Source organism: Buteo buteo, chromosome 5 (assembly GCF_964188355.1).
Source record: "Buteo buteo chromosome 5, bButBut1.hap1.1, whole genome shotgun sequence".
Lineage (NCBI taxonomy): Eukaryota > Metazoa > Chordata > Aves > Accipitriformes > Accipitridae > Buteo > Buteo buteo.
Window position 1 is genome coordinate 40082663 of NC_134175.1, and position 14123 is coordinate 40096785.

Here is a 14123-nt window from a genome sequence, read left to right on the forward strand (position 1 = left end):
GTCACTTTGCAGTCAGCTTTCTGGGTTAGATTTTAACTAAGCAATCCAGGAACTGTATTGAGACTTTAAAATATTCATTCTCTTATGAGATCGATACGTCTATGGATAGTGAGGAAAATGTGGAACCTGCAAGTTGTTCTTTGCCCAAGTAGGATCAGAAGAGAAAAAAGTGACACTTACATAGGTGTCCTATTTCTTTTAGCATGCAATACTAGTTCAGCTTGTGGCAACTTCTAGTTTTGGGTTTACTTCATTTGAAATGTGTGCAAAGCATACAAACCCAACTGGTAAAGCCTTGAAAAATCACAACGCAGTTTCTTCTGTCTTGAAAACCCATGTGAAGAGTAGAAAACATTTTTATTTGTCAGGCTTGAACTTCCTCCTGTTGGCTGAGTGACATATTAGAACTATTAATCAATGACTTTTATTTCTTACTTAATCCTACAGGTATTTATTTGTTCTGCAGCTGAAACTGGATATTCTTAGTGGAAAGTAAGTATTCCAGATAAACAGCCTTTTAAACAATTACAGTGTGTTTAGCATAGGATTTATTAAACTTATGTTTGGATAATTAGTTTTACTAAGTAATGTAATATGGTTTTTTTTCTAAAATACTACTTTTCTATGCATGAATAGCATCAGAGGAATGTTTAAATAATGTAGTGCTTATCTCTTGATAATTTGCTGAAAATCTACTAATCCTTTTTCACTTTCTTATCCCAAACAAGTTGAGTTTCTCACCGTCAGGTATGAGTTGTCTGCTAAATAGTGTCAGCTATGGTTTTAACAATGCATTTCTCTTATGGCAGATTGGAATGCCCTTTTGACACAGCCGTCCAGTTGGCAGCTTATAACATGCAAGGTGAGTGGGTATGAGCGGGGAAGGATGAATTTGTACGAACAGCTTGTGTGTACTCTTATTACCTCTTTTAGTCTGTCCTTGTTATATCCAGAAAATAGGTTCTGCCCGGATGTTAGCCATCCAGTGTGAAACACAGCTCTTTTTTTTTATTGTAATTTTGCTGAAAGTGTATATTGAAAATCACTTGATTCCTCAAGAAATAGAACACAGCTTTGCCCTAAACTTGTTTTCTCAGGTGCTTTTGTGCAAACCTGTCCACTTTCACACAAGATACGAGGTCTGCAGTCTTCCTGAATTGCTTTGATGTAGTAACACAGTTCACTTTTTTTCATCATATAGTTTCTGCCATTCGTGGTACAAATCAGGTACAAAATTATTTTGGTCCTGTACTCACTTGAAAAGTCCTGTATATAAAAACCACCAGCTTTTGACTTCAGCTTATTTGTGGAAACATGTTAGTGCCCCACGTCTCATGCTTGTACTTGAGCATTTATGATTGAACTGCACTTCTTGGTATTTCAGATCCTTCTTCAGCCAAAAGAGGTGACATACTATATTTTTTCTAAGCGATACAGCACTTTGCTCGAGTCATTTGAGACTCTTATTAATGAGTTGTCTTTAACTTCTGATTCCAGCTGAGACTCCAGCGTCCATGGCTCTCATGAGAGCTGTGGTCTGACCTTCAGCTGCACGTATAGGTTGTACATCACTGATCTTCATGGCCAATGTCTTCTGTTGTTTGGATGAGGGTGTGATCTTAACGAATGTGAAGTTTGCTGTGGTTTCAAGCAGGGGAACTCACAAGAGAAAGAGGGGAGGCTTGAAGTTTTAGAAATGTCTGCTAGAGTAGGCTTTTGGGTCCTTATTGGAGGATATAGCTATAATGGCCTTACTCAACCCAGTTCATGAGTCTAAAAAAATTGCAGAACCTCTGCTGTAGAGCTGTTGTACAGTCCTCTGATGAAGAGGGAGTTTGGAGATGTGCCATGCATTTGTGCTGCACAGATTCTTTACGCAACATTCATCTTATAAACCAATGCAATGTTGTACTTTGCGGGAGTTAGGTAACAGGACTAAGTCACTGAAATTCTTTCTCTTACAGATACTTTCCAAAACACTTTTTGTTCTTCAGGCAGGAACTGCTAATGGCCCTGACCATGTGTAGGTATAGAGACTTGAGGTTAAACTGTAAAGATACCTGCCTTTTTAACCTGCTCTTTTGTGTGGAAGGAAAACAGTTAGAAGACATTCCATAGTTAAAAATATTAGCATTGTTAGAGCCTTAAGATATGGGTTCAGTGAATAAGTTTTTGGAAAAACAAAGTGATCTAATTAGGCCATATATCCATTGCTTTTTGTGCTGGTCTTTTCTTTCCTCTCTCTACAATGAGGCCCGTAGCAGGGCTTTAATCTTACTGTCTGACAGCTGTGTACTTTTATTTAAATCAGCTGGAACCTAAGCTGGCTTTGACAGCATTCCTTTCAACAGAGGCAGGCGTTTTAGTGGGAGTAAATTATTGTAGAACTACAGACTTCCTCAGTCAGCATTAAAAAGAAAAAGGAGGGGGTGAAAAGGCTATTATTATTCCTGCAGTATTCAGAAATCCAAGAAACAGGTTTTTAGAGTGTATGTAGTTTTGGTACCTGTGGAATACTATGTGTATTTATTTGACTTTTCCAGGTCTTCCCAATGATGTCACTATTTTTTTCCTACACAAACTTCTGTAGTTTCTTTTTTTCAGACAGAACAATTATTGGCCTGGTCCAAGTTACATAATTATTCCTTATTTTTTGGATATGAGCTGAACATTAAGAAGTAACTTGAAATCAGTGGGAGGAGCAAATGCTTAGTGACTCTGAAAATCAGGACATTTTTATAAATGAGTTTCAGCATTTTAGGCATACATCAGTCTTTAAAAGCTGGACTTGTTAGCATCTGTAGAAAAAAGGAGGTTGTTCTTTTGATGTGGCACACCCATTGACTAGTATGTTCCAGTATGCTCTCTAAATAGCATCTCTTATTGCCCCTGTTGAGCATGCAGCAGTGGACTAGATGAGCCATTTGACTGACCCAGTACAGCATTTATTATGTTCTTAGATGAAAAGGTGAGCGACAAATATCAGCTGCATGGTTGTGCCCTGACACACAGTAATTTAGCAGGACAGGGGGATTTATAGTCATAAAACCAGAAACTGATTTTTAGAATGAACAAATAGTCTTATGAAAAGTGTCAGAACTGGTTTTGCTTTTTACAAATCTCAAGAGATTTTGTTTTAATAATTTAAGGCAAAATTCCATTGTAACTTTAGTCGGCTGTCATCTCAGTAGAGACTTCAGTAATAAAAATGTTGAAAACTTTCTGCAAGAAAAAAGGTGAGTTTCAAGGATGTTGATAACTTCCATTTATAGGGAGCTTGTTAAGGAATATATCAATAGCACTTTTTAAAAATTAATGCAAAGCTTTTGTGCAGACAACACAACCATTTGTTCAGCATCCATAATTTCCCTGTCAAAAAAAAAAAAAGAAATTTAGTATTTTAGATTAACTAGAAAAGTATGCAAAAGTTCCTGTTGATATCCACTGTGTTTATTGGGAACATTGTTTGACAATGCTGTTCTTTTGTAGCTGAACTTGGAGACTATGATCCTGCTGAACATGTCCCTGAACTGGTGTCTGAGTTCAGGTTTGTTCCCACTCAGACTGAAGAGATGGAACTAGCCATTTTTGAAAAGTGGAAGGAATGCAGGTACTAGATCTTCCAGTGCATGCTAACCAACCTTTTGCACTGATTCTTCTGTGAAGAGAGTGTATTAAAAAATGCTGCTGACACTTCTTCTGTGGTCTTGTTCAGAAACATAATTCTGATATGGCTCTGTCATATTTTGTAAGAGGATATAATGTGAAAAATGAAGCTTTTCAAAGGTCTGGGTAAAATGATGATGTACAGAATCTTGAAATGCAATAGCTTTTGCAGCAGCAGTTTCAGGTTAAAACTTAGAAAAGTGACCCTGATGTTCATGAAAGCAAACAAGTGTCAGCAGTGTTTAGTTTTTTCACAAACTTTGAGGAATTTCTTTTTGTCTTTCCTTATATACCAGTTTTTCCTTTATGTGCTTTTTCAGGCATCTTCCTAACAGCAAAAAAATTTATTTCAGGGGGCAAACACCAGCACAGGCTGAAACTAACTACTTAAACAAAGCTAAGTGGCTGGAAATGTATGGTGTAGACATGCACATAGTCAAGGTATGTTTAACCACAGCATGGTGACCTTTGGAAATGATAATGTTAGGTTTGTCCAGCATTTCAACATTGGTTTTGCTTTGGGGTGGGTGGGGGGGAATATTGTACTCATCTAAACTGTGTAACAACTGATCCTGCTTTGCATTGACATTCCACTTTATAGTATACATTTCTAGAAGGTATAACTTTAGTCCAAGCATATCTGCTCTGTGTTAAATATGTGATTGGTGTGGCAATATGTACTACAGTTTGTATTTAGACTAAGAGCCGTGTGAAAATCATAGTAATTAAAGTAAAATTGGCTGGGGTCCAGTCAGCTACCAGCTAAAGAACTACAAGTAAAAATAGATCTCCTGTGGAGAAGGAAGTGCAGGGGGACCTGCACAAGGAGGTCCTTATTACACAGACAAATCAAGAAACTTTAATTTTACACTTTAGTCAGCCTTACTGAAGGGTTGCAAACTAGAAAAATCCATAGCATAAGGTCATTGAAACATGAGAGTTTTGTTGTATAAAATAAGAAGATATGTGTTTAATTGTAACGCTGGGTGAATAAGCTACATTAGTCACTGGAGTAATTTAGATAAAGGGTCAAACACCAAAATGAACATAACCTTTTATTTTGTGGCAATTAGGCAAGAGACGGCAATGACTACAGCCTGGGACTAACACCTACAGGAGTTCTTGTCTTTGAAGGAGACACAAAGATTGGTTTATTTTTCTGGTAAGCTCTCTGATTGTATGTTTAAATACAATTTAGGTTTTTATTCTTTTGTTTCTTTTGCACTAGCAAAAAAAATATTTTTGTTTGGGATATGCAAGCACTGTGAATACTAGGTACCTGCAGAAATATTGTTGCCTGTGTTTTTGTGGTGTCCAAAAATATTCTTTTTTTTTTTTTTTAACATTCTTGGTTGATATGTTAATAGGCTGTATATGTGTGCCATGCTAGAGGCAAATAAAAGGTGGAATAACTTTAGGATGTTTTTATTTTTTTTGTAGTGTGTTTGTTGTTGTATTTTGTACTAGATTGCCTTGGAAGTAGAGTGTGCACCCAGTCAGTGAAATGATGCTTCTTCAGGTGTTCTAGCCAAGTGTTAACACCTTACTGTTCAAAAAGAGGCAGAAGGCATAGTACTAGTGCATTTTTTACATACAATGTCATCTGGGCAGGCTTTTCATTAAGAAAATGTCTCTTTGTGCCTAGTAAAGGGCAGAAATGTCCCTTTCTGCCAATCAGTAAGGACTACTTAAAAACAACCAACCAACCCTAAACACCCTCCCCCTCCCCCTGCAAAACCAGATCTATGTATAGTCAGGGGATATAGAGCTTCCTTTAGTTTTTATGAACACATGCTTCTTTATCTGTCAAATACCTGAATAACAACCCGTGGTTTCTTAGAAGCATTCTGATGAAATTTTGCAGGGCTTTATACTGCATAAAACACAAGATGGAGAGCTTTCTAGCTAGCATATTTGGGTCTGGGTACACAGGCATTTATGGATTTTTAAATGCTTTATTCTGTAATTCCTATCCAGTCTTTTGAAACTGGTATACAAAGAGTGAGTGGGCAGATGATGAGGTGAAATTTCATCATATGAATAGTTAGTTTGGGTTGGCCCAGTCCAATTTTATAAACATCTCCAAAAAACCCTCACTTTGTAGCAGAAATGTTATCTGTGTGTCTTGTCCCTCCACCATCAATTCTGGGTATATTTTTGGTGGGCAGGAAGCGGGGAAAGTGGTTGCATTTTTGTGTCATGTCATGTTCACGTTGTTCTCTTTGGCTGGGATTTTCTGAAACAGAGTCATCATAGGAATTGATCTGTGATATATTGTACAGTGATTTACATTTCTTTAATAAAGCAGAATTATTTTGGCCTGCCTTTGTGTCTTTCTGAGTTCAGCCTTGTGGGTTTGTGGAAGAGTAGGCAAGCAGGAGTACTTGGGTGGAGTTTGATTTCAGTTCAAGTAATTATTATTTTAAGTTCCGATAAAATTATCTCTTTAGAAGTTGCTGACTTCTTATCTTGAAGGTTTCTAATTAAGTGTTAAATTTGGAAGTGATACATTGATATCCACAGTATAATCCAGCCCTACTACATGGACTTAAGACACCTACAAAAACAGAAAAAAAAAATTTTGTAGAGAGGCTTGGGCAAGATGTCGAACATACCTCTCGGTGAGTTACTAAGAGAGTTAGACATAACCTGCTTTTTCTATTCATCTTGCAGGCCAAAGATAACAAGGCTTGACTTCAAGAAGAACAAACTCACTCTAGTTGTTGTTGAGGATGATGAACAGGTAGATAACTATCTGTTAAGTTACATCTCAGTCTTGATTATACAGTACTAGTTTATATAGTCCTGATCTCTTTCTTTATATTTAAGTTTTGAGAATTAACGTGGATGCTTTGCAGGATTTTTGATTGTGACTTGGGGGGAGGAGGGGAATGATGGGACTTAAGTGTAAAATAAATAGGCTCAATTACTTTTTTTTCTCACCCTGTTTTTAAAAGGGGAATACCTTGTGAAACTAGTGTAGACCAGATAATTTGGAAACAGCGTGCATTGTGCAAGAAAGTTTAAAAAAAGGCTATATACCACATTTAGTGGAATAAATTCCTTAAGCAGGTGCCAGAATTGTTCCCATGGGAAGAAATCACACAGAGCTGAGGTAATAAAATGTGAGCATTGGTAATTTGAGGAGATCAGATTTGGAAGTGAGACCATGTTAGCCTCATTGAGAAGTACCTTCCTATTATAATGATGTCTTTAATTTGTAGTTATTCAGAGGTTTGACTTATTAAATATATGAGCTCTAGCCCTTTCCAACTTCAGACAATGGAGCAGTTGTTTATTAAAGCTTCTGAAAAGGCTGGGTTTTTTTGTTCTGCCTAAAATATTTTTTTAAGCATACATTTCAGTATTCATTAAAAAAATTTATTTGGCTTGCACTGAATTGTAGCTTTGCCTTACTCAAGCCCCTTGTAAATCATCAGTGTGCTTTGTGTGCTTTAAGGGAAAGGAGCAGGAGCACACTTTTGTCTTTAGACTGGATCATCCCAAAGCCTGCAAACACTTGTGGAAATGTGCAGTGGAGCATCATGCCTTCTTCCGGCTCCGAGGTCCTGTCCAAAAAGGCTCAAGTCGGTCAGGCTTCATTCGGTTAGGATCCCGGTTCCGATACAGGTCAGTGTCACCTGTCATTTAGCACATATCTTCTGTCATTTCTTGATTTTCTTGGATCATGTGTGGGACATATCCTAGGACACATAGAGCAATGAAACTTGCAAGCTGAGTGAGTTGCATTATTGGTTTTATTAAATCATACAGATTTTCCCCTTGCATTTTCTGATTTATCTTTAGGTGATTCTGGTCTGTGCAGTAGGAAGCCAAAGGTTTCTCAAGGTTTATGTTCCTTACATAGCATATATAGTACATTGTGTTTTACAGATCACTTCATCTTGAAAGCCCACCCTTTCCTAAATGAACCACAGAGGATGGATGATTGACTTGTGCAGCTGGGGACACGGCAAGTCTTTTGGCTCCTGAGTTCCTGACCGTTTGAGTCATGATAGTGCTTCAGAAGCCTAAGATAATGCCCATTCCATATTAAGCATTACTGGTGCACGTAACAGACTTCCGAAAGGCTTGTGGTCCCAGACTAGCCTGCAGGATGCTGTCAGTTGCCCCACCAGAGTTGGTGAGAACGTATGGAAGGGGGTGGGGCGTGACCCCAGGCAGTATGCATATACTTGGCTTCCATTTCCAGCAACTATAGCAATCCCGTCTAGTCTCCTTCAGAAAGGATCAGTGGTACCAAAGAGTCAGCAGAGCATGAGGCTACTACTGCCTTGGGGGCAGAGTCTGGCCAAACTGGGGGGAAAAAAGACCTGCCTGGGAACAAGAGCATCTAGATGCTGGTTTTTAGTCCTATTGTCATCTTTCTCTATGACCTTTGGCAACATACCTTAAGCTTTACTCGCTCCTAGAATTTTCAACCTCTCCCAAACCGCATGGACTGTGACCACAGAAATATGCAAAGGGCAAATGTGCTTTTTCAGCAACTTAATATTTAAGGAGTCACTGCTTCAGCCTTTTGTCTTGGGAAAATGGTGTGAAGATTAGTATGTTTGTAAAACTCCTTCCCTTTTTTATGAAGGGCCTTCTGAGGTGTTAAGTTTGGGATTTTTTTAATAGAATTGAGATCAGATTATTAAGCTATGAATGTAAAATAGAAATGTGACATTTTGATGAGCAGTGTCTGTATTCTATCTTTAAAAATAAGTGATTTATTTTATTGTTTTGTATTTTTACGTGGCATTGTTAGTGGGAAAACAGAATATCAAACCACCAAGACCAACAAAGCCAGGAGATCAGCATCCTTTGAAAGAAGGCCCAGCAAGAGGTATTCGAGACGAACACTGCAAATGAAAGGTAAAAGACCTTCTGTTCTGAGAAGTATAATCTACTGTGAGAATCAAACAATGATATCCTTTAAAGGTTCTGTGTAGGAATTCTTCTGTAGCTGTTTGCCCTTCTCTTGAATTTTCAAAATTAGGTTTTCTTTGACTTATTTGGGAGACCACACATATTTATCAGAAAAAGCTTGTGTCCAAACCATGTCATTCTAGCTTGCCTAGCAGGTGAAACATGCGTGAATATTGCACAGTAAATTTGTATGAAGATGGAAAACTTGGGTCCAGGAAACAGCGGTATATTAATGATAATACTTGAAATTTATGAATCAAGTTTCAAATTTTTGTCATTGAGGTTTTTTTAATTGTTCCTAGGAGTTACACTCTGTTGTCACAACCTGACAGGATGTGATACCGTGTTTTTTATTCCCACTCTTGCATGGGTCAAGCGTGACCTCCATGCATGCTTTCAGATACTTACTTAAATCTGACTCTTTGGTTTCGTCTTCAGATTTTTTTTATTTTATTTTTCCAATTTAGAATTTTGTTTTTCACACATTATACATGGAAAACATGCAACTTTAGCTCTTTTAATTGCCTACTTTTAAGCAGTGCTAGACTATTTTTATTAATAATATACTTAATACTTCGCTGATAGCCTAATTACAAGTTAAATTTTAATTAACACTTTATATTTTTGCAGCACATGCTGCTAAACTTGAAGAAACAAGGTAAGATGCATTCCAATATTTAAATTTCTCTTTGATGTTTGCCACCTGTACTTGAGCACATGTCTGCAGAAGGAGGTTATAAGATTAGTTAAATGTAGAGAGCGTTAACCTCTTTAACTGTGGTTTTGCTGAGGGTTTTGTATTTGTTTGCTTTACATAAAACCTACTGTTCAAAGCAAAGCTCCTGTGTTGCTGTCACATGGAAGGTTTTGCCAGACTTGCTTACTAGTAGGCAAAGGGGTTTGTTTATGACTAGCTGTGATTCTTGCTGGATATGAGCTGTAGTTCTGTGTGCTGCTGTGTAAAGAGATCAGGTGAAAGCATGTGAGGATGCCTTCTTTCTGAAATCTGCCTACTCTGGGTATGTGACTGAAATACATAAGTGAAGGTCAGAGACAGGGAAAATACAGTAAAATAAATATTTGAAATATGGTGATGATTTTGTATTCTGTACTATACTTGCATTTATTTTTATATACTTAAGTATTTATTTGTATATATTTATACTAAATTATTCATGATCAACACTGAGGGGGAGGCCTTTTGGTTCTTTATTTCTATACCTAGATTCTTTCTGCATGTGTAGGTTCATACTTGCTGTTGCAATATAAAACACTCATATGAATCTGAATCATACAGGTTTCATGCCCTTCCTTAAGGGAAGAGAGGAAACCAGGCTAAAAAGAATTACCTGGTAGCGAAGGAACTAAGTCACTCAGTTCTGGCTTCTGTCCTTTGCCCTAATAAATTGTGAACATTGCAATAATCAATTGCAACCAAATTACTTTTTAAAAGTAGATACTCGTAGATGTTAAGCATCATGACAGTCAGGAGCTGGGTAAGGAATGTTGAAATAACATTTCAAAACAACGGGGTTGATTCTTGCACGAGGGAGAAAAGTTGAGGAAGTGTGGGGACGAGGCTGCAGTTATTATAGTGGGGGGGTCTCTGTGACCTGCTGTGTTGTCTTTTCTTTTTATAAAATGGGGAAGTACTCTTCAAAACTGGGTGTCATTAAAGTGCTTAAGGATCCTCTGCGTGCAAAATGTGACTGTCTGATTAATTAGTACTCTTGTCATGCTGTGTTGTCATGCCCTTCTCCGAGTTTCATGCTGCTTAGGTCATTCTGAGGGTGGGAAGAGAAACTTCATATGCAGTTTCTCCTTCTGATAAGACAGTGATCTTCTGATCTGCACCTAGGTGTGGCACTGTTATGTTAGTCTCCAGAGCAATCTATGCCATTTCTGAAACTCTACACTCGAGCGTTGCTAATTGAAATGCATCATGAAAGATGTATGTTGTTCCATTCTTTTATGTTAACTCAGCACAGGGAAACGTGCTACCCAGAAGGCATTCCTTAATATTTCTGTTAAATGTGCACTATTCTGTGGTAACCTCCAAGTTCTCTCAATAGAGAAGGTGCAAAGCTGGGAAACAGGCAAGGAACAGCTTGTTTGGTATTGACATTATGGTATTTAAGTAAAATAATTCTAAAGAATCGCTGAAGTAGATACAGAAAACTATTTGAATTGTCAGCTTGCCAGGTTGGATAGCTATTGTCCAGACTGTAAATCAGAAGATTAATGGGTTGTAGGAGACTGGATCCATTTTTTAAAAGATTAGAAGTCTGGGAAAAAAGTTCACTTTGCGTGAGATTTGTAGTGCATAATTATTGTGCAGGGTGTTAATACTTTTAAGTCTCTCAAAAATGTGAAAATGTGAAATGTCTCTTGCAGATTCAGACATCATCAGAAATAGGGATATGGGTCTTCTTTATTAAATATACTAAATATTTAATAATATAAAATTATTATTAATGCTGTGCTAAGCTTCTGTGCGCATAATTTTGAGTAGCTGCTTTTAAGACTCTGAAGCAGTAATTCAGTCCATTAGAGGTTGTATGCAGAAGAAACTCAATTAATTTTTCTGATAAACTTTGTGATGTGAAACTTCAAATCAGAAGAGTCCTAGTTATGGAACAAATGTAGTATCTACAGCATGTAGGTGAGGTTTCAACATAGTCACATTTTGCTGGGTGTTTAACTAAAACTTATATTGGTTTTGCTTTGAAAGTGCCCTGCCTTACTGTTTAATCAGGAAGACTTTCTAAACCAAAATGGTTTAGGAAAGGAAGAGGAAGAACCAGATGAATTACAGATAAACTACAGCTTGAACAAATAAAAATAATGTGATACCCTTAGTTACCTAGAATGAGGCAGCTGACCTAAAACATAAGTTTTTAAGTTTTCTTCTGAGAACAGTTAAGTACTTTGGAAAGATCTTTGTTAGACTTTGTGTGTGTTTCTGAAAATCCTTGCAGTTCTGTCAGCCTGCAGAAATAGTTTGTTGATCTGATTCTCATTTAAATGCTTTTTGTCTTTCAGTACTGCAAACAATGCTGTTAGCAACCAAACTAATGGATCACAAGTAAGGACTCTCATTCTTTTTAAAGGCAGTTTGTATGTATTTCAAGAGGTTTGAGGATTTTGTTACTCGTCCTTAAAATCCAGTGATTGACCAATTGAAACTTACAAATGGTTAACTACTAAATTGCATGCCAAGAAATGACTACTAATTTACAAGCAAGATAATTGGTTAATTTAGCTGGCATAAGGAAGATACCTCATGCCCCAGTACTATAGAAACTATGCTATTTATAGATACAGATTTTCATAGCTACACAAAGGTCTGAGGGTTGTTATTATCCAAAGCACATTAATTCTATATGCTAAGTAACAAAAAAAAAAGGGGGACACAGTTCGTCAGCAGCTATGTTAATTCCTGGTTACAGTATTTTTTCTCTGAAAGAGGGGAATGCACCGTCAAATGAAAGAATACACTGTTAGCAAAAATCCAGTGTTTTCTGAGTTTGAGAAGGAAGTCGGTGACACCTGTTCCCTCAGTACTTTTACACAGAATACCTTGTTTCACTGAAAAGGGATGTTAGTGTAAAGTAACTCTCCTTCTGAGTATCAAAAAACAGGACTTGGAGAGACCCTGTCTTGCTTTCTGGAGCCTTTCAGATGTGGAGTGCAACAGAAAGGGTCACATACTGGTGGAAACAGGATTATGGTTTGTTTTAACATTAAAATGCTCAATCTCCACTGATAGATCGCTGCTTTGCCCAGCCTTTTGCCTTCTATGGAAAAGGAGTTGTTTTTTTCAGGAGCAGTTATGTTTCAAATGGCAGTCCAAAGGCCTGCAACCCAAAGGTATCTATTGTTATTGCAAAGTTATATACAGAAGGAAAGCATTACTGCATGAATTTAAAAAGGACACAGCAGGCCGTAGCTTTTTACTGAAATCTTTGAGCAGCCTAGGATTCATTATGAGCCCAGTACTGTGTGCGGCACTGGGAAAGACCGGGCATAGGTATCCAGTGCTGTGGAAGTAATGGAAGACAACAGCCTTACTTTAGCTTTGTGCTTAAGGAGAAGTGGTGATATGTTTTGCTATGTGTAATGTGTCATCGCTTCATTAATGTGTGTATAATAACTTACTTGTTTATATTCTGTCTCCAAAGAGCTGGAATGCAAAGCCAAACCTACCTGTCCTAACAGTCGTTCCTTCTGCCCCAGTCTTAGTCGAAATAGAAAACCTCCCAAGGAGCCCAGGAGCCAGCCAGCAAGACAAGAAGTGGTACGTTCTGCTTTGCTGGGAAATGAGTTTTGCTTCTTTATGCATGATTCAAGTGGCTGTTTCTTTATCTGCTCTTAAATAAGGGGCCATCCTTGTATCTTTAGCCTAAGTTGACAGTTAATTTAGTGATGATGCAGCTGATTTGTTGCTGTGAATGTAGTGTGGGGAGGCGAGGACAACAGGCTTAGTCACTACCAACCAAAAGGAAATTTCTTCAGGGACTGAAGAAGTGATTAAATCGGGAACAGCATTTTCAAGTCTTGGAGAGAGCTGGGTCCTTCTCATTTGCCATAATACTCCTTGTAACCCTTTGCTTGGTATCATGGGGCCCAAGGACCCTGATCCTTAACGAAATGCAGAACCTTGTAAACCAGTATCCCTGTGAATCTTTTGAACCTTTTGAAATGGGCAAGCTGATTTTTGTTTTTCATTATCTTGGGTAGAATGGGAGCTTGAGGAAAATGACACAAGCTGAAGATAAGAGCTTTGATTTTGTGTAATCAGAGTATTTGTTTTATGGATTGGATGCATCTCAAAATGAGGATGGTTTGTTTGAAGATAAATGTACATATCATTTATCTTTTCTTAAAGTAATTCTATAATGCAAAGCTATTCAAAACCAAAACTGACATATATCAACCCAGTACTTGTGCACACGTCATCTTAACTTATTCAGCTTCTTGTGCATTCAGAGGCAGTATGGCTTATCTTAGAAAGGTAATTCTTGTTTCTGCGAGACTCTCCAGGAGCAGCAGCAATGGAATAGAGCAACACAAAAGCTCTTATCCTAAGCAGTTTCATCCCTCAAGAGAAAAGGTCCTTCTCCCATTGTCAGTCATATGAACCTACTTTGCTTCAATATCTCTTAAAAGTAGATGATACCTGTTTCTAACAGTGTAATGACAAATGTACTTCAATTTCGTAAATCTTATTGATTAAAGGCTTTTAATACTATGGATTTTGGATTATAAGGGGGATGGTAATTCCACTTTGTATGTTGCATTTTATTGAAGTTTCAATCAGAACATATGATCAATGCTGTTTTTCTTTCTTTTGCCCTTGATTTGTCTAGTATCTGAAATCTGTGCTTGTCTATGATGAGATCCTGTTGATCGCTCGATTCCTTCCATGGTGGTGGGTGAAAGGTGGTGGTTTCTTTATTCTTCAGCATTCTCAATATGGTTTTATTTTTATTCTTTGGTCTAATTGCAAGATGCGTGCTAGAAAC

General features: G+C 37.6%; 1 protein-coding gene across 10 annotated transcripts in view; it reads left to right on the forward strand.

The window, feature by feature from the left end:
* The window catches only part of EPB41L5 (erythrocyte membrane protein band 4.1 like 5), a 61341-nt gene that overhangs the window by 20720 nt on the left and 26498 nt on the right, over positions 1–14123 (forward strand). For 7 of the 10 annotated variants that reach the window (XR_012650504.1, XM_075028757.1, XM_075028756.1 and 4 more), the window contains 11 exons: positions 448–492; positions 810–862; positions 3490–3610; positions 4020–4107; positions 4740–4828; positions 6340–6409; positions 7127–7296; positions 8438–8544; positions 9229–9256; positions 11641–11683; positions 12780–12895. Coding sequence is in view for 6 of the 10 variants with exons in the window: in XM_075028757.1 (XP_074884858.1) it covers positions 448–492; positions 810–862; positions 3490–3610; positions 4020–4107; positions 4740–4828; positions 6340–6409; positions 7127–7296; positions 8438–8544; positions 9229–9256; positions 11641–11683; positions 12780–12895 (930 nt within the window). In the remaining 4 variants the exon portion in view is untranslated. Of the gene's footprint in view, positions 1–447; positions 493–809; positions 863–3489; positions 3611–4019; positions 4108–4739; positions 4829–6339; positions 6410–7126; positions 7297–8437; positions 8545–9228; positions 9257–11640; positions 11684–12779; positions 12896–13967; positions 14041–14123 lie in introns of all 10 variants that reach the window. The other 3 variants (XR_012650507.1, XR_012650505.1, XR_012650506.1) reach the window with 3 other exon arrangements.